We start from the raw sequence: 23,774 nt of genomic DNA on the forward strand, positions 1-23,774 counted from the left end.
AAAATATGCCACTTTGGCATAAGGACTAGTTTGAGCTACAGGCACTTAAACAGCAGGTGGAGGAAGGGCACTCTGACTCTCCCGTTTTTCTTCCTAAAAACAGGAGATAAAACCCCCATATGGAATATGCCCTCACTACACCAGAAGGAAAATAACACTCTTATCAAGGACAGGATGTTGAGGCTGAGAGAATTCTATACAAACCTTATTAAAATAATTCTTACCTTCCTTTAGCTTCTCCACAGTTACTTTTCCACAATTGCTTGTTTGTTCAGCTTTGTAGCCTCAGGTTTTGCCACTTCTTTGGGGCTTTATTTCCTTACGAGGGCTCCCATGTCACATAAAACTTTTATTAAATAAATGTTTATGTTTTTGTCCTGTTAATCTGTCTTATGTCAATTGAATTCTTAGGCCCAGCCAAAAACCCTAAAAGGGTAGAAGTAAACTTTTGCCTCCCCTATAGAGGCAAACCCCAGATACATTTATTCTATTAGTGCATAGCATACAACCCTAGGTGTCTGCATCCCTATTTTCTCATAGAAAAAGTAGAAGCTTGGTATGATACACTTGATATGCAGTGTGTTGCTCATGGATGAAAGTCCTTATCTTCAGTTTATTCTTCAGATTAAACTGTCATTTCCCAGTTCAGTCTATGGACGATACTAACAGGAATTATGTGGGAAAAGATGTTCCATGGTCAATCACGTTCTGGAAATACTGGATTCCTTTACTGCAAGCGCTCCTAGAACCAACAAGTTAATGTATACTGCGATTCTCCAGGAAAGGGATCTTTCTTTATACCTCATACGGTGAGGCACTTGAACATTTGTTAAATGAAAAAGGAAAGAAAAAATAAAGAAAAAAAAACAAAAACAAAAAAATTTTTTTGATTGCAAGAATTCATTACAGAGAAATAAGGAGGCAGCTAGGAAAATACTTCTATTAGTAGGCTTAGGGTAACCTAGAAATCTGAAAATCTGAAACTTCCCCCATGCCATAAAATGTTTCCCAGGACTGATACTATCTTTTAAGGTCTCCTGTCTATTTGGTAGCATTTGTGAAGTACACTGAAGGTTTTTTCCTGGCTTTTCTAAAGAAGAAATTCATTCCATTAAAACCACATTTGACAAAAATTTTTAAAAAAGAGATACTGGATGCTAAAAGGGCTTTCTGAATGTTTATTTTTGTATTTTTTCAAGTCAAGACTGTATAACTCTGTATGAACTACCTAGGATTTATATACCAGAATAAAAAGAACAAGCAAAGGTTGTATAGGATATCTGATTCTTTTTTAATCTGAACAGAAAATAAGTAAGTATACAAGTTTGCTAAAGAGAAGTGGTAAAAATTGAATGTTATGTATTCTGGAATCAGTACATCAAGTTTTAACTTTGGTAGTCAGTGATTCTTATAGTTAATTCTGCAAAAAAAAATCCAAACCAGTTATGCAGAAACAAGAATATAAAAAGCCCCTTTCTGAATCCCAGTTTGATAAAATTGATTTCATATCTAGCTTATTGATAACACTCAATTTCAGTTCTCCCTGTGCAAATAATACACAGTCATTAATGGTGGTCTGGTGAGATGAAATTGATTTCTCTTAGGATATAGTTCAACATAATGACCCAAATATAAAAAAGTTATTAAAGAGTCACAGAGATAAACCAGTGCCTTAGGAAACATAATTCACTCATGTGCATAATTTTATAACATATTTTTTAAACATAAAATCACAGTCAAAGACAGTGATCACATTGCATACTCAGTGCTTTACTTCATGTAGTACATTCCTATGGCTCATCTGGAGTTTAACACCATGTAACCACCACACTTCTAATGAATGGGCTCCTAACATACACAAATCCATCCAATTCTTTAAAAATTCTAAAAATCTTATAAGACCTTGAGCTTGACATGTAAGGACTTTGTGTTTTCATATCCCAATCACTGAGAAGATTAGGTGTGAAACACAGTAACCATCCCCTGTAAGCAAGACTGCACATATACTTTTGTTGCATCACCACAAAGAACCCTCAAAACAACTCAATAATGAAGAGTGCGAGGGGCACATTTATTATTTAGCCAAAGAAAATCCAAATGGCTTTCCTGGATTCAAATGTACCCCAAGACATAAGCAAGGAATGAGTATAACTGTGGCAGCTAAAGACATCTGCCACAGGGTAATAAAGGCCATTATGCCAAGATGTACACTTTGATAATACACTATGATTTGTTTGTTTCCCACTATCATGGGGCACAAGAAAATGAAACTCAAGACTATCTTGTTAAAACAGGACAAGTGATGACCCTAGTTTTAAATAGGGTTCTTCATTGAAGGAAAAGATAGAGCCATAAAAGTCAAAGTAGCTGACTTCAAATGGTTTACATCCCAGGATGAATCAGGTTACACTGATTTAAGCCCAATTTAATTTAGGCAGGTTTTTAACCACAAGAATAAGGACATTCTTAGTACATATTAATAATTAAACCAACATATACACAATTAGCAATATCCTATATAATATTAAATGTTTCAACAACTTATTCGCAATTATTTTATATCTAGTTAATTTGTTGTTTTGTTTAAAAAAACAAGCTCAACTTTTACAATGTACTTTGTATTTCTAATTGTATTGTGTAATTATTTCATTGAAGCTGGTTCAATACAGTTCTCTCGATTCTAAGAGCCAAACTCAACTGTATCTTCTGTTATCTGTTTGAATTCATAATTGCCTCTGCCATCCATATGCAGGTAGTACTATGGGAAAGAAGGGGGAAAAAGATCAATAACTGAGAATCTCCTTTTTGTCAGGAATTTATGTAGAGGTTATTATACAAGAAAATGATTGAAAACAATTATTTTAAGCCACTAAAATATTCAAAAGTTTATACTCAGAAATGCATACCATTTTCCAAGGAAAGACTAAAAGAAGATGTCCGCTCTTTTTAAAAGGAGCCACAATATACATCTGCTTGTAGTGGATATAGTACTTTCCATTAAGAGAACTAAAACACCAGACTTCTTTATTATTTTAAAGGAACCAAATCTGTAAGCATCCCACAAATCAGAATGCTTCTACCACTCCACAACCAAGGATCTGATCTACAGACGTGCAAGTGCATTAAGTGCAAGTCTGTCGTATAGGACAGCCTCTAAAATACTTACTTTAGCTGGTTTCCCAGATCAGCTCAGAACCTCTATCTTAAGGTTTTTTGTTCATTTGTTCTTTGACTTAGCAGAGGAGGATGAGAACTATAGAGTGAGCCCAAATATCTCATCCTATGAAGATGCTTAGGACAGCAGTTACAAAGCCTTCCATTTTATTTAGTGGTTTTTTGTTTACAGAAAAGGCCTTTGTTTTTCCATTTTCTATACTGTTATTTTTAAGCTATTCTGGACTCTTTAACATTGCAGTTCTTTGTGTTACCCCTCCTTCACATGATCACTGGCCTGATGGTTATTTTGATAACTGTCTACACCTCCAGGAAAAGAGGAGAGGGGAAACCCAAGTCCTTTCACCGTCCTATGGCTGTAATGTTTATGAACTTCTGAGAAAACACAAAGGCTTGGGTATATTTTAAACTGCTTTGATTTCTAGTTATTTAGTTTTTCATTCAATTCATGAAAATGGGCAAATTATAATATGACATTAAGATAATAAAACTATCTTTAAAAGTCAACAGCTATATAGAACTTCATTACGGTTTATTAAGAACTTTCACACAGGCTACCTCTTTGATCCTCACGGTAATCTATGAGACAGTTAGGCAAGGATCAATACTTTATTATACGAAGGAAGCAATTAATGCCAGAAACAGTGATGCCTGAGCCCAGGTTTTCTGACTTCAAATCCCATGCTCTTCATTTAACCATTTATACACTATCATCTAAACCGTAAGGTTCTTGAGTGTAAGGACACTCAAGAAGGACAAGGACACTGTATCCCTCATGACACTTAGCCCAGTATCTGGTTAAAAAGATAATCAATCAGGTATGTATTTTATGGGACAAAACACCCTTACCATGTTCCAATTTTTCTCAAACCTTTTCTGTATCATTTAGGAAGGAAAAAAAGGAAAGAAGAGAAGAAGGAAGGAAAGATGGAAGGGAGAAAGAAAGAAAGGATGGAAGGAAGGAAGGGGGGGGGAGAGAGGAAGGAAGGGAGGGAGGGAGGGAGGGAGGAAGGGAAAAGAAAAGAAAAGAAAAAGAAAAAAGAGAAAAGGAACTAAGCTGGGTTTATTTTTAGGGTTTGATTATTTTACATTAAGAGTTGAAAAGAACTCCCATACTGTGAATGGCACTATGGCACTGCTGGAGCACCTGTACCCATGTAAACCTCACTGTAATATCTTTGTAAATTATAGTGACCACCTAATGAATTCTACTTATTACAGTGTGAGGACAAACATAGCTGACATTATACAGTTTCTTCCTTGTAGTCCTGGTCTCTACTAAAACTGTCCCTAAACATTTTGCTATCTGATCCTTCTTAAGACTTTCTCCTTCTGTCAATACAGAATGGTAAGAAAAAGTTTATTTGGCCATAGTTGTGATAAGATTATGCACATTTTAGTCAGTTATTATACAACAGTCATTTATAAAACTGGAGAACCACTAACTGGTTCTCTAATATTTATCATATATAACTAGGGACTGTTTACATATATTGTAGCTTTCAAAATTAACAACTACAATAATTATGAAAATCCTGTTTTATAAAAATGAATTAGAATCACCTTTTTCCCTTAAGTTATATATTTATAAGGGAATATACACCAAGAAATCTAAAACCATAATCACCTGAATTCATATATGAAAATAAACTCTCACTATACCATTCAATATAAGAAATACAAACCTCATGGTGTTTCCAAAGAGACTTTCTATGTGACACAGTGAAGAGGGTAATGCCAACCTAATACAAGGAAAATGATTTAGGTTTATATCAATAACACAGAGTCACAAATTAAACTAGTCTATATAACTTAAGCTGTTAAGATGACTGTCTTCAGTAGCTATAGTTAAAAATCAATGCCAAAGAGAAAAAACTATAACTGATGCCAAATGTTTAAGGTAATGCAAAGTACAGGCCATTGACCACATAATAAAAACTAACAAGTACCAATAGAGTCTTTAAGAAAAAAAACTAAACTAATAGGTACTAGCTTAATTAAATGTATTATTTTGTTTTGGGCAGAAAATATGTATCCTAGCACATTTTATATTTTATTGTGAAAAATATATGAAAAGAGTATAAAGGTGGTAAAAGTAGCAAAAAGTCAAAAACAGGAAAATTAAATCAATATAGTACTGCCTACAGTAAATTTGTTTTTCAAATACAGGGTCATAATCTTTTATTGGAAACCCTTATTTTGGAATGTCTTAGAATTCAGATTTTGGAAAAGTAGTATTTACCACCCCCAGAGGGTTCAGAGGCAGAATTCTGAAATCAAACACATCAATGTTTCTGCAACAACACATATGGACATGAACATTCAGTGAGATAAATAAGAGCTTAAAAATCTTCTGTTAGCTCAGGCCAGGTCTGGCTACCCAGTGAGCTTGCTACAAAATAACGTAAAATCTTTTGGTTTTACAAGCTTACTGGATTTCAGACTGTGAATTAGGATTTATGGATTGTTCTTCAAATTTTCAAAACAACACTAAGAGATACAGCTAGTTGCTCTGGATCAGTGATTCTCAACCAGGGAGGGGAGGCAGGGGATTTTGTCCCATAGGGGACATTTGGCAAGGTCTTTTTTGATTGTTGCAACTGAGAGTGCTACAGAAGCCTAACGAGTAGAGGTCAGAAGTGCTGCCAAACATCCTACAAAGCAGAGGACAGCCTCCCACAACTAAGAGTCATCCAACCCACAATGTTAATAGTGCTGAGATTGAGAAAACTTGCTCTAGATCAGTGTTTCTCAAAATGGATCTCTCGAGGCTGAGATACATGCTAGGGTAGCCAGGAAATCTCCACCATGAGTTCCAATTTTTATATTCATTTTGATAATTAAAAAGAATTTTGAGTAAGTATATTCTTCTTATCACTATCATGAGATTTAAGTGCCCAAGTTTGTGTTTACACTTCTGTTGGCACCAAGTGGTGACTTAAAGTGGTATCATTTAAAACTTTTAATGTATCGTAAGTTTGGCTGCCATGGGAAAAGTTCTCAAACAGGTTAGGAACTGCATGACAAGTATACGGTCAGTTATTAATAAAACATATATTTCGATGGTGCAACACATATCTGATTTTTGAAAGCTCACTTCAGATAATATTTCTCTTACAATTCTAAAATAACTGGATTAGATCTTAATGAAGGCATTCTTTATAATAGAATTACTTAAGTCAAAATACATAAGCAAAATTCAAAATATAAGATCTGGACCTCCTATTATTTTTGGACCTCAGATTAAACCTAAACCAGTGGTTTAGTTTCAGCAAAACAGTATCATAGGTCTCTCTAATGCTGCAATTTTGAAACTGTTTTAAGTTTTATCTGTACTTAATTTATAAGTTTATATTGGTTTTGTATCTTCTGTAAATGAGTTTTAAGTTTAAGTTCATACTTCATTTCATGCTTATCCATATTCAAGTGCCATTATAGTAATACAATTTATCAACTGGGGGCTCCATAAGAATTTTTTTCTTTTAAGTGGAATCTATACATAGGAGAATTGCATCCTTTCTGGGGACTTGCAGCCTACAGCTAGATATAAGAGGAAACTGCATGGACAAAATTACCAGCAAAGAGCCTCTAAATCACTAATCAAGTAGAGACTACATGGTTTTAAGTGTAAGAGATTCCACAAACACCTCTAATGCCTATAAATCTGAAAATATGTATGGACAAATGGATAAAAAATTATAAATGCCTAAAACTGATTAAGAACAGAAAACCATTAAAGAAATAACATCAGTAGCTATAGAATCTTCCTAAAAGATGAATGTAGCAAATTTATTCCTTCATCATTAGGCCAATTCTTCTCAAACTTTAATGTGCATTTGAATCATCTGGGGGTTTTGTTAAAATGCAGGCTCTGATTTAGTAGTAGGGCTTGAGACTGCATTTCTAACAAGCTCCGAGGCGATGCTGCTGCTGCTGAGCTATGACCACACTTTGAGCAGTAGGAATTGATACTGTACATATGCATCATGACTTTTTATATTTATTGTGAACTCCCAAAGAACAGTTACAAAATGTTAAAAGACTCCTGTACTTCATTTGCTTACACTGAAACTCTAAAACAGTTAGATTATACTGCTCTTGTTCTCAAAATCCAACAGAAGTATAGATGATGGTGACAATTCCTCACAGGAAAAAAAACAAACAAAAAAACTGAGACGACTGAATAATTACTTAAAGAATGGAACCAACGTAGACAGCCTCAGAAAAGGCTACTAAAAAAAGCCTTGGTAAAATACTGGCCAGGCCAGAGAAAAAAATGGATAAATTAAAAGTTGCCAAATAATTACTGTCGAATTTTTTTAATTAAATTTTTTTTTTGAATTTTCTTTATAAAGAAACAAATGATATTTAGGTAAAGTTGATGGAACAAACTAAGAAAATATCAGTTTATTAACTCTGAGTATAGAGAATGAGTTAAAAGGAAAATAAATTTAAACATTTATTTTATATCTAATACATGGCTAAAAAGAATTATATTCAGAATTCACTGATAATTTCTTTTTACTCATATCTATTAATTATCAGTTTAAAATATTAAAGCAAGATATCATCCTATGATAGTAATTTTGTCACTTTATAACTTGGAATCTTCTCTTTGGGTAGATATTTGGTTGGACACAGGGTAAAATGAAAGGGGGGACTGAGAATTTATCACACTTACCTTTCGACAATGACTGTAAATGTAGTCTTCCACATCCACACTAACTGCACTTGTGCATTCATCCAAAATGGCAAACTGGGGCTTATGATAAAATAATCTTGCCATCTGAAGCATAAAAAGAAATATTCTGTATAATCATTTAGAGAGCTAAAATTAATACGGGAAAATAGATTTACTTTAAATTAAATACTCATTTACAGTCTTCTAAAGCGAAGATGAAAATTATTCTAACTCAAAAAACCTACTTCTCAGAAACAAAAACAATATAAAGAAACCTGATTGTTTTTATTGTCTTCCCGAACAAAGGGAAAAATGTAACACATGGGAAATATTGTTAAGAGTAAAGCAAAAACTTTTAAGACTGATGGGAGATGAAGTTGAGTTTTAAACTAGTATTAAAGAAAGTTCTCTAAAAAAGGTTAGAGGGTACACATTTTGATGAAATCTTAGAATTCAGACTATAGATGACTCATGCAAAAACTATTTTTAAACATTTTGTTGCTTAAGTAATGTCAATTAATATTATGTTGCCAATTAATATTCCCACCAACAATGTTTGAGTGCACCTGTTGTATATATCCCTGTGGTCAGTATTGGGCATGCTCATTTTTAAAAGGCTGTGCTAATTTTATAAGTGAAAATTAACATCAAGGTTATTATAGCTTACATCTCTTTGATTAGCAGTAATGCTGAACATTTTGCTGTTTATTTTCCATATGTATCTTATTTTCTGGGAATTATTTATTCTGATCCTTTGTCTAACAGATAATCCAAATTGTCATCTGCTCCTAACAATGATCTCCATGTTGCATGACCAAAGGACACTTTCTATCCTTGCCCAGTTTATCTTCTCTGCAACATTCAACGCAGGTGACCATTCTCTCCTTCTTGAGAAAGTGAGAGTGAAACCACGGCTTTAAGTTTCTTTCCATTTCTTATGCTGTTTTCTCAGTTTCTTTTCCAGCATTTTCTCTTTCACTTGACCATTAAATGTTGGGGTCCCTGAGGGTTAATTCCTAGGTCCTCTCCTCTTTTTCCTATGTTGTTTCTCTCTGAGTGATCTCATCAAATCTCATGATTTCAAATATTATTTACATTTCTAAACTCCCAATGTATCTCCCTCACCCATACTTCTCTTCTAATTTCCAAACTGATACATAAAAATTCCTATTTGATCTTTCTATTTGGATATCTTACAGGACTCGCAGACTTTAAAAATCTAAAACTCAACGGATTTTCTAGATTTTTCCCTTAAATCCATTCATCCATTTCCCCCACCCCATCTTGAACATTTCGGAAATGAAGCTATCAAACAGCTGCTCAAGCTAGAAAGCTGTGAGTCCTCCTTGATCTTTCCCTTCTCCTCCTCCCTTCCCCTCCCCCCCTACTCACTTTCCCCCAGCTCACAATCATGTCCTTAGCCCAGAGCATAATCCTCTCCTGCCTGGATGACCACAAATAGCCTCCTGCTTCCTCTTTTGCACCTCTTTAACCCATTCTCCATGTAACCAGAGAGGATCTTCCAGAAACATAACAGAGAATTTCACTCTTCTGCTTAAAATCCTTCAATGACTTCCCATTTCACTTAGAATGAAATTCAAACTCCTTACCATGGTCTACAAGGCCCCACACAACCTTATTACTACTCACTCTCTAACTTCAACATTCCAGACACCATCTCCTCTCAACTACCAGGACACAATGTGTCACAGGTCTTACAGGCTTAGCACATGTCACTTTCCTTATGTCTCAAACGCCTTACTCTGCTCCTTGCATCTTTCAAATTTCTGCTTAATGTCACGTTCTCAGACAAACCTACCCTGATCCCTTTCCCCAATCCAAGTGGGTCCCTTCTGTAACATCTCTGCAGCTCTTCACATACTGTAAATTGTATGTTGTGTTTCTTTGTCTACCCCTTAGGCTATAATATTCACAAAAGCCGGGACTCCGTTTTAATCACTACTGTACACCCAACACCTGTATAGTATAGGAAACATTCAAATATTTGATAAATGAATGACTAAAACATAAAAACAGCTTTCTTGGGGTTTATATCTTATTTATAAGAGGTGTGAGTAAGGGGAAGCAGCAAGGACAGACCATCAAGAAGTTCAGCTGTGCAGAGAATGAAAGGTATAGACTACATGGGACCTTTGGTTAAGGCAGAGTTTGCTTTTTAGATCACAGAGACCTGAAAATATCTTTCTATAAGAGGACTAGAAGAGATTAACTATGGGGGGGGGGGTTGGGGGTGGTGCATAACTGAAGGAAAGGGATGTGATAAAGTTGGAGGAGGGAGGGTCCAAAAACATAGATGGAGACATTTAGCCTTTCTCAAGAGGAAGGATGACATATCCTCCACAAACAGTGGGAGCAGGGAGGTCAGAACAGCCCAGTGCAATGTTACTAAGAGGAGTGATTATTTGAAGGCATTCCACAAATGCTCCTCCTCTGCGTTCCCATGCAATGCTTTGCATACCTTCGTCACCACACTTAGCACATTATATGGAAATTTTCTCATCATGTGTCTTTCTCTCTCCCACTATGCAGTCAGCTACTCGGTTTCTCAATACAAGGAGATTTTGGAGTATACGAACTCTGCAGTCATACTGCTGACTGAGCGAGACAGGCCACTCCCACCCCCCACCAGCTTTAACATTTCCTAGATATCTTTGCCTGGCAAGCCACTTAACTGTTCTACATTCTATTTCCTCTGTGAAATGGGACACTCACAGCTCTCATCTCACAGGACTATGGCGAGAATGAAATGAGATAACCTGTGTAAAGTGCTTGGCATACTGCCTATCGCCTATTGAGCACTCAATAAAAATTAGCAGTCATGTAACTGAAATAACAGCATCTCTTTTTTCTTTAAGAAGTAGGAGGAGAGTTATTCTGCTCAGAGTGGTGGAGTAGGTAATGGGGTAGAAAGCCTGAGACTGGTAGTTTTCAAATGATTATCTTGAAAAATGAGACAGAGGGACAAAAATCAGTAATAGTATTGCCAAGCCATGCTGTGAATCCCTGAAAGACCGGAAACCATGGAAGTGCAGTGCCACCAATCCATCTTATTCTCTGATTTTTTTCCAGCGGTGCTCAGAAGCCAATGTACAGAAATGCCAAGGCAAACAATTGCTCTTGGACTGGTGTTTAAATAATATGAGAAAACAAAAAGTGGGAAAGGAAGTTAAGGGGAAGGGGTCATTTGTTCATTCCTTTAAGAAATATCTCCTGTGTACCTCCTATGTGCCAGGCCCTGGATTGTTAAGTCTGTGCTGGACAGGAAAGAAGGTAGTCAGAAGGGAACTGATCAATTATAGAGAAGGAATGGGTCAATATTAGAGGGAGCTCAGTGAGTTTGAAGAACAGGGATAGTTGCCAATTAGGTAAAGGAAAAAGAATTAATTACAGAAATGGATTTAAAAAAACACTAAAAATCTTATGACAGTGGTATGTCTGGTAAGGTGGTTTGGGCCCTTCTTTACACTTTTATAAATATTCCAACTTTTCTATCATATATACTTTCTCATAATTCAATATAAAAAACCATCACTAAAGAGGAAGAGCAAGAACAGAAGAGTAGAAAAGAAAACTACGGGTCAGAGAAATAAGACAGCCCAATTTATGATACTAGGTGGAGCAACCCTGGCTGATGTTTGGACCAGGGTTGGACTAGCTGATAGCTGGACCCAAATGGGTGCAATGGGGGAAAAAGGCATGTCACTTGAGACTTCAAGGCACAGTGAGAGAAGAGAACTGGTCAGACAGTTCACCTGCACGTTGAAGGCCATATACTGTAATATACTGGTTAAGAGCAAGAGTTCTGGGGTCAGACCCACCTGCACGTGGATCTCAGTTCTGCCATGCAGCAGCTGTTTGGTATCAGTAAGCTGCTTAAGTTCTCCAAGTCTTTCCCTCATCTGTACCTTACTTCACAGGGCTCTTGAGAGAATTAAATAGTACCTGCCATTCCAAACCAATCTTTCCCTCATCAATATTCTAGTGCATTTTCTTTGTGACTATCACTGAAGACTGCCTGCCTGGTATCACAATTAAATGAGCATATCTGGTTCTCCTAACTAGATTATAAAGGCAGCCACCTAGCTAAGTGCCTTTCATAGAATAGATTCTTAGCTAATCCTAAACTCTGTGGCAAGCATACCATAATTAATTTTTTTGCTGTTAAAATAATGGAATAATATTTCCCCCTATATTTATGTTGATATTTTTCAAGGGACTTTTAGAAATGTGTTCACCAGATCTCCCTTTATTCAGTAGTTTTATTCCATTCCCTCAAATTCAAATCCTGATTCTCCTTACCTAAGAGTTCCTTTGGTTCATCTGTTTTATACCAACCTTCACTCTTATAGATTCACTGTTTTGGTTAAACCTTTCAAAGTCTGTTCTTCCTAAAAATTATAATTTTTATAATTTATAAATTATAGGTTTTTATAATTTATAAAAATTATGTCTTCTCTTCCCATCAACTTTTTACTTTGAAAATTTTAATCCTACCAAAAAAATGAAAGAACAATAAAATGAATACACATACATTCTCCACCCAACTTCAGCAATGTTGATATTTATTGCATTAGCCTTTTCTATCTCCCTCCAAACCCTTCTAAAGTAGCAAGACAATATGCTCTCTTTTAAACTTCACATTGAATTCTCCAAATGTTGGCCTATACAGAACACACCCTGTCAAGGGCCTGGCCATGCAACCGTGTTACACGTGAGCTCTCCCCATTTCCCAGCTCTATCATGGTTCATCTGGCTTTACAGGGTTCCTTCCCCCACTCCCTATTCTTCCAAAATAACCTCTCACTCCTCTAGGCACACCCTTAAATTTCTTATCTTCTAATAAAAACTACCCTCTGTGTAACATTTATACCACACATATAGAATTCCTTAGTTTAAGCAGATTTATTTTTCTTTCTGAGTCTCCATTGTGTCCACTTGTGAATCTTGCCTTATCCTTCCATTTTCTTTGAAGTCATAGTATAGGAATTTAAATTAGTTTTCCTGAATTGCAGTTATTTCTATAGGCATCTTCTAAACTGATTCCAGAAATGCCCAATCACTTTAAATTCTCACGCCTTCAGCCCAATTTCCACTTTGAGTATGGCTGGTATCTCTCTTCTCTTTTGTTTATGATTCATTCATCACTCTAGATTAATCTCACTAGCCAGACAAATCACAATATTAAGTTGATATTAAGTTCATATAGAATGGGTATGATCTGGAGAAAAACAACATGCAAAACAATCAGGGAATAGGAGGTAACCGAAAGGTAGAATATAACCTGAAGATAAACAGTAAGCAATTCTGAAACAGGTCCATTCTTCTGCTATCTTTCTTTGGCTACAGTTTCTCTAATTTCCACAAGGTTATAACACTCCCTCTCCAAAAAATTCCTCTGGATCTGCTCAAACTATGGTATGTCTAGTTAGAAAATGACTCCCTAAAAGTTATCCCCCTTGGGACTTCCCTGGTGGCGCAGTGGTTAAGAATCCGCCTGCCAATGCAGGGGACACGGGTTCGATCCCCGGTCTGGGAAGATTCCCACATGCCACGGAGCAACTAAGCCCGTGAGCCACAACTACTGAAGCCCACGCGCCTAGAGCCCATGCTCCACAATAAGAGAAGCCAACTCAACGACAAGCCTGCGCACCACAACAGAGTGCTCTAGCCCCTGCTCGCCGCAACTAGAGAAAGCCTGCGTGCAGCAATGAAGACCCAACACAGCCAAAAATTAATTAATTAATTAATTACAAAAAATAAAATAAAAAAATAAAAGTTATCCCCCTTTACAGAGTACTCAAAGAATCACTCTTAATATGTCACATTTTGTAGTCATGTTTGATTGGGATAACTTTAGTTGATCATAAAATAATTCCTTTCAAATGTTTCTTTATATTAGGAAAATTTTAAAATTCTAAATAACTTTAGGTAGTAGATACTGAGCCCTGAAACAAGGATAAATATAATGATAGAGGGAAAGGACAAGAACAGAATAAAGAATAAAATGATAATAAAATTAACATCTCTAATACCTTCAGCTACTTTAGAGAGAATAGGCTAAGACAGAGAGGCGTCTATAGGGAAAAAATACTGAAAGGGATCTCATAACCCAACCAGGACCTATGTGCTACAAAGTTCCCCCAACTTTTAGAAAAACGGATTAATGGTATATATTGGATCTGCATCTTTTCCTTTCATAGGAATATTTTTGAATTTTTCAGAATTCCAAATTTACATGCAAGCTATACTTCTATTATCATATAAACTAAGCCACACTATAATAATTGCTAAATAAAAAGATTAAAACAAAACTGTATGCCCTGATTATCAAAATGCTGGATTCTAAGAGTGACTTTATGCAACCAGCTGCATTGCTCTGCAGTGTTTTCAGAGCACACTTACCGCCATTCTTTGCTTTTCTCCACCACTGAGTACATCCATCCAATCCTGAACACTGTCCCAGCCTCCTTCACGTTCAAGGATATGACCCAACTGGACATTGTCTAAGTATTCCTTCAGTACCTTTCAGCAAAATGATTAAAGATGAAATCATGCTTAATATAAACCAACACTCTCTATCTTGCTTTATTTTTTAAACTAGAATCACTATAATACTATTGCCAACATCACTAAAAAAGGCACATTTCACAAAAGAATGTGGCACAAAGGTAAACCTAAACTCTTTACTTCCTATTTATACTAATTTTGACAAAATATATCTAGCAGCATAAAGAGAATACTACTATTGTACATAATTAAAGGACAAGGGCAATGAGAAAACAATAGTGTAAAGACAAGGTTAAACATTCAACAAGTCATATTTAAGCAAAATTGTTAACATCTTACCTCAACCTGGAAAATTATAATTAATGATTAGGCTGTAGAAGCCTTTACAAAAGGTTAGGATAAACTACTTGAAATCTAAAATACTTAACTGATTAAGATAAAGACTCTGAAGTGGAGTGTTTTCAGTAAGTCTAGGATATAAACATTTCCTTACGAGGTCAGAAATCCCCTTCTTTTTCTGATCTTCTCTTCCATCTGGATATATCACTTGGTCTCGAAGTGTTCCAAGGGTCATATAAGGTCTCTGATAGTAACAGAGCAAAAATCATTAAAAGTGGTTTTTTAAAAAATAAGTTAAAAGATCTTGAAATCAAAGATTATAAAATAACTCAAACACGGTCTTACCTGGGGAACGTAAAATAACTTTCCTCTCTCGGGTTTAGTTAGACGTCCTCCAAAAAGAGGCCATAACTATAAAAGCAAAGGAGGAGGGGGAAGAAGAGCTGTAAATTTCACAATGTGGTAGATTATATGGCAAAATAAGACTACAAAACTTTAAGGCCAATTTTTACTTACTTCACCAAGAACACGGAAAAGTGAACTCTTTCCACAGCCATTTGGACCACAAATTAGAACGTTGGCCCCAGACCGAACCTGAAAGGAAATGAGTCTATGAATTAATTAAATAGAATATACACTCAATGAACATTTCCGTAGAGTCAAATAGTTCTTTGCTAATGATAAGCTTTCTATTATGTCTATAAATGTGATATGAGGTATAAGCAGTGGAGGGTATGGATGAAGAGACCTTTTATTTTTGTTTACTTTCAATTTTTACTCAGTCACTTTTTTTCCCACTTAAATATCACTATTGATTGATATCAACTTAATCTCAATCTGAACACAAAGATCTAAAGCTTGAATTCTTGAAAACAGTAATTATGTATGTAAACAGTCTTTTTTTAAAAAATAGAGTTGTACTATATATACTGCTCTACAACTTGTTATTATTTAACAATATATCGGGTGCTGAATAGACTCATCCTGCCTAGTTGGGGAGGTCAGTAAAGAATTATAATGTTTATTTTGCTGTGCTTTTGAGGTTTTTAAAAGCAATGTACTTTTTAAAAAAATCTAGTTATATATTGCTTACAAGAAATATACCATAATAAAATGGCTCAGGAAAGGTATAAATAAAGACTTGTACAAAATATATGAACAGATGTAAACAAAATGATTTTATGGAAGGGCTCAAGATGGTGGAGTAGAAGGACGTGCACTCACTCCCTCTTGCGAGAGAACCAGAATCACAACTAGCTGCTGGACAATCATCAACAGGAAAACACTGGAACTCACCAAAAAAGATACCCCATGTCCAAAGACAAAGGTGGAGCCGCAATGTGACGGCAGGAGGGGAACAATCACAATAAAATCAAATCCCATAACCACTGGGAAAACACAAACTGGAGAACAATTATACCACAGAAGTCCACCCTCTGGAGTGAAGGTTCTGAGCCCCACGTCAGGCTTCCCAACCTAGGGGTCCGGCAACAGGAGGAGGAATTCCCAGAGAATCAGTCTTTGAAGGCTAGCAGGATTTGACTGCAGGATTTCAACAGGACTGGGGCAAACAGAGACTCCACTCTTGGAGGGCACACACAAAGTAGTATGCGCATCAGGACCCAGGCGGAAGGAGCAGTGACCTCATAGGAGACTGAACCAGACCTACCTACTAGTGTTGGAGGGTCTCCTGCAGAGGCGGGGGGTGGCTATGTCTCACTGTGGGGGCAAGGACACTGGCAGCAGAAGTTCTGGGAAGTACTCCTTGGTGTGAGCCCTCCCAGAGTCACCATTAGCCCCACCAAAGAGCCGGGTAGGCTCCAGTGTTGGGTCGCCTCAGGCCAAACAACCAACAGGGAGGGAACCCAGCCCCACACATCAGCAGACAAGTGGATTAAAGTTTTACTGAGCTCTGCCCACCAGAGTAACACCCAGCTCTACCTACCACCAGTCCCTCCCAACAGGAAGCTTACACAAGACTCTTACATAGCCTGCCTCATCCACCACAGGGCAGACAGCAGAAACAAGAAGAACTACAGTCCTGCAGCCTGTGGAACGAAAACCACATTCACAGAAAGATAGACAAGATGAAAAGGCAGAAGGCTATGTACCAGATGAAAGAACAAGATAAAACCCCAGAAAAACAACTAAATGAAGTGGAGATAGGCAACCTTTGAGAAAAAGAATTCAGAATAGTGATAGCGAAGATGATCCAGGACCTCGGAAAAAGAATGGAGGAGCCAAAGATCGAGAAGATGCAAGAAATGTTTAACAAAGACCTAGAAGAATTAAAGAACAAACACCTAGAAGATTTAAGAACAAACAAACAGAGATGAACAACACAATAACTGAAGTGAAACGTACACTAGAAGAAATCAATAGCAGAGTAACTGAGGCAGCAAAACAGATAAGTGACATGAAAGAAATGGTGGAATTCACTGCTGTGGAACAGAATATGGAAGAAAGAATGGTGGAATTCACTGCTGTGGAACAGAATAAAGAATGAAAAGAAATGAAGACAGACTGAGAGACCTCTGGGACAACATTAAACGCATGAACGTTCGCTTTACCGGGGTCCCCAGAAGAAGAAGAGACAGAGAAAGGACCCAAGAAAATATTTGAAGAGATTAGAGTCAAAAACTTCCTTAACATGGGAAAGAAAATAGCCACCCAAGTCCAGGAAGTGCAGAGAGTCCCACGCAGGATAAACCCAAGGAGAAACACGCAAGACACATAGTAATCGAATTGGCAAAAATTAAAGACAAAGAAAAATTATTAAAAGCAACAAGGGAAAAATGACAAATACAAGGGAACTCCCATAAGGTTAACAGCTGATTTCTCAGCAGAAACTCCACAAGCCAGAAGGGAGTAGCATGATATATCTAAAGTACAACTAAGATTACTTCCCTGGCAAGGATCTCATTCAGATTCAATGGAGAAAGCAAAAGCTTTACAGACAAGCAAAAGCTAAGAGAATTCAGCACCACCAAACCAGCTCTACAACAAATGCTGAAGGAACTTCTCTAGGTGGGAAATCCAAGAGAAAAAAAGGACATACAAAAACAAACCCAAGGGACTTCCCTGGTGGCACAGTGGTTAAGAATCCACCTGCCAATGCAGGAGACATGGGTTCGAGCCCTGGTCCAGGAAGATCCCACATGCCACAGAGCAACTAAGCCCGTGCACCACAGCTACTGAGCCTGCACTCTGGAGCCCGTGAGCCACAACTACTGAGCCCACGTGCCACAACTACTGAAGCCCATGCACCTAGAGCCCGTGCTCCGCAACAAGAGGAGCCACCGCAATGAGAAGCCCGCATACCGCAACGAAGACCCAACGCAGCCAAAAATAAATAAATAAATATAATTTTTTGAAAAAAGAAAAACAACAAACCCAAAACAATTAAGAAAATGGTAATAGGAACATACATATTGATAATTACCTTAAATGTGAATGGATTAAATGCTCCAACCAAAAGACACAGGATTGCTGAATGGATACAAAAACAAGACCCATAAATAGGCTGTCTATAAGAGACCCACTTCAGACCTAGGGACACATGCAGAACGAAAGTGAGGAGATGGAAAAAGATACTCCATGCAAATGGAAATCAAACGAAAGCTGGAGTAGCAACACTCATATCAGATAAAATACTTTAAAATAAAGAATGTTACAAGAGACAAAAAGGACACTACATAATGATCAAGGGATCAATCCAAGAAGAAGATGTAACAATTATAAATATTTATGCACCAACATAGGAGCACCTCAATACATAAGGCAAATGCTAACAGCTATAAAAGAAGAAATTGACGGTAACACAGTAACAGAGGGGGACTTTAACACCTCACTTACACCAATGGACAGATAATCCAGACAGAAAATTAACAAGGAAGGACAAGATTTAAATGACACAACAGACCAGATAGATTTAATTGATATTTATAGGACATTCCATCCGAAAACAGCAGATTCCACTTTCTTCTCAAGTGCACATGGAACATTCTCCAGGATAGATCACACCATGGGTCACAAATCAAACCTTGGTAAGTTTAAGAACACTGAAATCATATCAAGCATATTTTTCGACCACAACGCTATGAGATTAGAAATCAATTACAGGGAAAAAACTGTAAAATCCAAACATGGAGGCTAACAATACATTACTAAATAACCAAGAGATCACTGAAGAAATCATAGAGGAAATCAAAACATACCTAGAGACAAATGACAATGAAAACACAATGACCCAAAACCTATGGGATGCAGCAAAAGCAGTTCTAAGAGGGAAGTTTAGAGCAACACAATCCTACCTCAAGAAACAAGAAAAATCTCAAATAAGCAATCTAAGCTTACACCTAAAGGAACTAGAGAAAGAAGAACAAACAAAACCCAAAGATAGTAGAAGGAAAGAAACCATAAAGATCAGAGCAGAAATAAATGCAATGCAAACAAAGAAAACAATAGCAAAGATCAATAAAACTAAAAGCGGTTCTCTGAGAAGATAAACAAGATCGATAAACCTTTAGCCAGACTCATCAAGAAAAAGAGGGAGAGGACTCAAATCAATAAAATTAGAAATGAAAAAGAAGTTACAATGGACACCACAGAAATACAAAGCATCCTAAGAGACTACTACAAGCAACTCTATGCCAATAAAATGGACAACCTGGAAGAAATGGACATATTTAGAAAAGCACAACCTTCCGAGACTGAACCAGGAAGAAATGGAAAATATAAACAGACCAATCACAAGCACTGAAATTGAAACTGTGATTAAAAATCTTCCAACAAACAAAAATCCGGGACCAATTGGCTTCACAGGTGAATTCTATCAAACATTTAGAGGAGAGCTAACATCTATCCTTCTCAAACTCTTCCAAAATATAGCAGAGGGAGGAGCACTCCCAAACTCATTCTACAAGGCCACCATCACCCTGATACCCAAACCAGACAAAGATACTACAGTAAAAGAAAATTACAGACTGATGAGTATAGATGCAAAAATCCTCAACAAGATACTAGCAAACAGAATCCAACAACACATTAAAAGGATCATACACCACGATCAAGTGGGATTTATTCCAGGGATGCAAGGATTCTTCAATATATGCCAATCAATGTGATATACCATACTAAGAAATTGAAGAAAAAAACCATATGATCATCTCAATAAATGCAGAAAAAGCTTTTGACAAAATTCAACACCCATTTATGATAAAAACTCTCCAGAAAGTGGGCATAGAGGGAACCTACCTCAACATAATAAAGGCCATATATGACAAACCCACAGCAAACATCGTTCTCAATCATGAAAAACTGAAAGCATTTCCTCTAAGATCAGGAAAAGACAAGGATGTCCACTCTCACCACTTTTATTCAACATAGTTTTGGAAGTCCTAGCCACAGCAATCAGAGAAGAAAAAGAAATAAAAGGAATACAAATTGGAAAAGAAGAAGTAAAACTGTCACTGTTAGCAGATGACATGATACTATACATAGAGAATCCTAAAGATGCCACCAGAAAACTACTAGAGTTAATCAACGAATTTGGTAAAGTTGCAGGATACAAAATTAACGCACAGAAATCTCTTGCATTCCTATACACTAACAATGAAAGATCAGAAAGAGAAATTAAGGAAACAATCTCATTTACCATTGCAATGAAAAGAATAATATACCTAGGAATAAACCTACCTAAGGAGGTAAAAGACCTGTACTCAGAAAACTATAAGACACTGATGAAAGAAATCAAAGATGACAGAAACAGATGGAGAAAAATACCATGTTCTTGGATTGGAAGAATCAATACTGTGAAAATGACTATACTACCCAAAGCAATCTACAGATTCAATGCAATCCCTACCAAATTACCAATGGCATTTTTCACAGAACTAGAACAAAAAATCTTAAAATTTGTATGGAGACACAAAAGACCCCGAACAGCCAAAGCAATCTTGAGGGAAAAAAAAGGAGCTGGAGGAATCACACTCCCTGACTTCAGACTATACCACAAAGCTACAGTAATCAAGACAATATGGTATTGGCACAGAAACAGAACATAGATCAGTGGAATAGGATAGAAAGTCCAGAGATAGACCCACACACCTATGGTCAACTAATCTATGACAAAGGAGGCAAGAATATATAATAGAGAAAAGACAGCCTCTTCAATAAGTGATGCTGGGAAAACTGGGCAGCTACATGTAAAAGAATGAAATTAGAACACTCCCTAACACCATAAACAAAAAATAAACTCAAAATGGATTAAAAACTTAAATGTAAGACCGGACACTATAAAACTGTTAGAGGAAAACACAGGAAGAAGACTCTTTGACATAAATCACAGCAAGATCTTTTTTTATCCACCTCCTAGAGTAATGGAAATAAAAACAAAAATAAACAAATGGGACGTAATGAAACTTCAAAGATTTTGCACAGCAAAGGAAACTATAAAGACAAAAAGACAACCCTCAGAATGGGAGAAAATATTTGCAAACGAATCTATGGAAAAAGGATTAATCTCCAAAATATATAAACAGCTCATGCAGCTCCGTATTAAAAGAAACAAATAACCCAATCCAAAAATGGCCAGAAGACCTAAATAGACATTTCTCCAAAGAAGACATACAGATGCCCAAGAGGCACAGGAAAAGTTGCTCAACATCAGTAATTTTTAGAGAAATGCAAATGAAAACTACAATGAGGTATCACCTCACACCAGTCAGAATGGGCATCCTCAGAAAATCCACAAACAACAAATGCCGGAGAGGGTGTGGAGAAAAGGGAACTTTCTCGCACTGTTGGTGGGAATGTAAATTGATACAGCCACTATAGAGAACAGCATGGAGGGTCCTTAAGAAATTAAAAATAGAATTACCATATGACCCAGCAATCCCACTACTGGGCAGATAGCCAGGGAAAACCATAATTCAAAAAGACACATGCACCCCAATGCTCATTGCAGCACTATTTACAATAGCCAGGTCATGGAAGCAACCTAAATGCCCATGAACAGACGAATGGATACAGAAGATGTGGTACATATATATAATGGAATATTACTCAGCCAGAAAAAGGAACGAAATTGGGTCATTTGTAGAGACATGGATGGACCTGGAGACTGTCATACAGAGTGAAGTAAGTCAGAAAGACAAAAACAAGTATCGTATATTAACACATATATGTGGAATCCAGAAAAATGGTGCAGATGAACTGGTTTGCACAGCAGAAATAGAGACACAGATGTAGAGAACAAACGTATGGACACCAAGGGGGGGGAAGCGGAGGTGGGGGTCAAGGGTGGGGGGCAGGGTGGTGGTGGTATGAATTGGGAGACTGGGATTGACATGTATACACTAATATGTATAAAATAGATAACTAATAACCTGCTATATAAAAATGAAACAAAATTTAAAATAAATAAATAAATAAAACAAACAATATATCACAGATGTTCTTTCAGGTCAGTATATTCAGATTCTCCCCATTCCTCTCTTAATGCCTGCAGTGTATTCCATAGTAAGGATGTATCATAACTTATTTAAATACTCTCCTTTTGTTAAATATTTAGGTCATCTGCATTTTGATTGCTCTTTTAATAATACTGCAATGAAGCTCTGAGAGAGCAAATTGATGCACTAGTGAGAAATACTTCTACAGATCAAATTCTTAGAAATTATGTATTGTATCAAAGTACATATGTATTATAAGTATTTATAAGTGCCACCAAATTGCTCTGCAACAACGTAAAGTTGAATGAAAAATGTCAAGAGTGGTTGATTTCTAAGCTTATGGTCTTATCTGAGTTAATCAACCTGGTGATGAATCAAAAAACCTGAGTCATAATTGTAGCTCACACAGCAATGTATCACAGCAGGAAAAGACCACAGAGAGATATGAGTTAGCCTGGCTGTGGAACCTGCCTTTTTTAAACTGTTGAGCCTTAGGTTCCTATTTTTTAATTCAATGAATATGTATTGAATACTCAGTGTCTGGCTCTGTTCGAGGCAATGCAGCTACATTAGTGAGTAAAAGAGACCAAAGAAACCCAAAGAACAAAAAAACACAACAAAATCTTTACCCTTACCAGTATACATTCTAGTGGGAGAGATATACAATAAGGAACACGCATAATAAATAAGTAAATTAAACAGCATGTTAGAAAATAAGTGCCACAGGGAAAAAATAGATAAAGGTAAAAAAAACGGGTGGGGGGGGGTTGCATTTTTAAGGTGGTCAGGCCAGGCCTCACTGAAAATGACAACTGGGCAAAACTGTGAAAGAAAGAGTAAACTAGAAGTTTATCTGGAGGGACTGTTCCAGTCCCAACCCTACCCACAAAAAGTAGCTACAAAGGCTGAGGCAGGAATGTACCTGCCCTATTCAAAAACCAGAAAGGATTCTGCTGAAAAAGAATGAGCAGGAGGAAGGAGTAGTAGGAAATGAGCTCAGAGAGGTAAGAGGTGGTGGTAGGGTAACGGCAGGTAAACCCTATAGGCTGCTGTAAGCCACTGAAAGAACTTTTTCTGATGGAATGCAGAGCCTTCTGCATTATTCACAATAGTCGAAAGTGGAAGCAACCCAAGTGGATAAATGAATAAACAAAATGTGGCATATACATACAATGGAATATTATTATTCAGCCTTAAAAGGAATGAAATTCTGGTACATGCCACAACATGAATGAACCTGAAGACATGATGCTAAGTGAGATATGCCAGACACAAAAGGACAAATATTATGATTCCATTCACATGAGGTACCCAGAATAGGCAAATTCAGTGAGACAGAAAGTAGAACAGCGGTTACCAGGGACTAAGGGGTAGGGAGAAACGAGTTACTGTTTAATGGGTACAGAGTTTCTCTTTGCTGTGATGAAAAAGTTCTGAAGATAGTGGTGATGGTTGCACAACACACTAAATGTACTTAATGCCACTGAACTGTAAACTTCAAAATAGTTAAAATGGTAAATTTTATGTTGTGTATTAGAGAATGAGCTATTCTGAATGACTTTTCCAGATATTTGTCTTTTTTTCTGAGAAATTATTTT

The 23,774-nt window shown here is 36.7% G+C and overlaps 1 protein-coding gene across 3 annotated transcripts in view; it reads right to left on the minus strand.

Annotated features, from left to right (window-relative positions):
- Positions 1-2,381: 2,381 nt before the first annotated feature.
- ABCD3 (ATP binding cassette subfamily D member 3) overlaps positions 2,382-23,774 on the minus strand; it is a 176,920-nt gene continuing 155,527 nt past the window's right edge. For all 3 annotated transcript variants that reach the window (XM_061183856.1, XM_061183854.1, XM_061183855.1), the window contains 7 exons: positions 15,239-15,316; positions 15,068-15,133; positions 14,877-14,966; positions 14,279-14,398; positions 7,856-7,960; positions 4,860-4,916; positions 2,382-2,758 (listed from right to left, as the gene is read on the minus strand). In XM_061183856.1, coding sequence (XP_061039839.1) covers positions 2,681-2,758; positions 4,860-4,916; positions 7,856-7,960; positions 14,279-14,398; positions 14,877-14,966; positions 15,068-15,133; positions 15,239-15,316 — 594 coding nt within the window. In that variant the 3' untranslated portion in view covers positions 2,382-2,680. The remainder of the gene's footprint in view (positions 2,759-4,859; positions 4,917-7,855; positions 7,961-14,278; positions 14,399-14,876; positions 14,967-15,067; positions 15,134-15,238; positions 15,317-23,774) is intronic.

This window comes from Eubalaena glacialis, chromosome 3, assembly GCF_028564815.1.
Source record: "Eubalaena glacialis isolate mEubGla1 chromosome 3, mEubGla1.1.hap2.+ XY, whole genome shotgun sequence".
NCBI lineage: Eukaryota > Metazoa > Chordata > Mammalia > Artiodactyla > Balaenidae > Eubalaena > Eubalaena glacialis.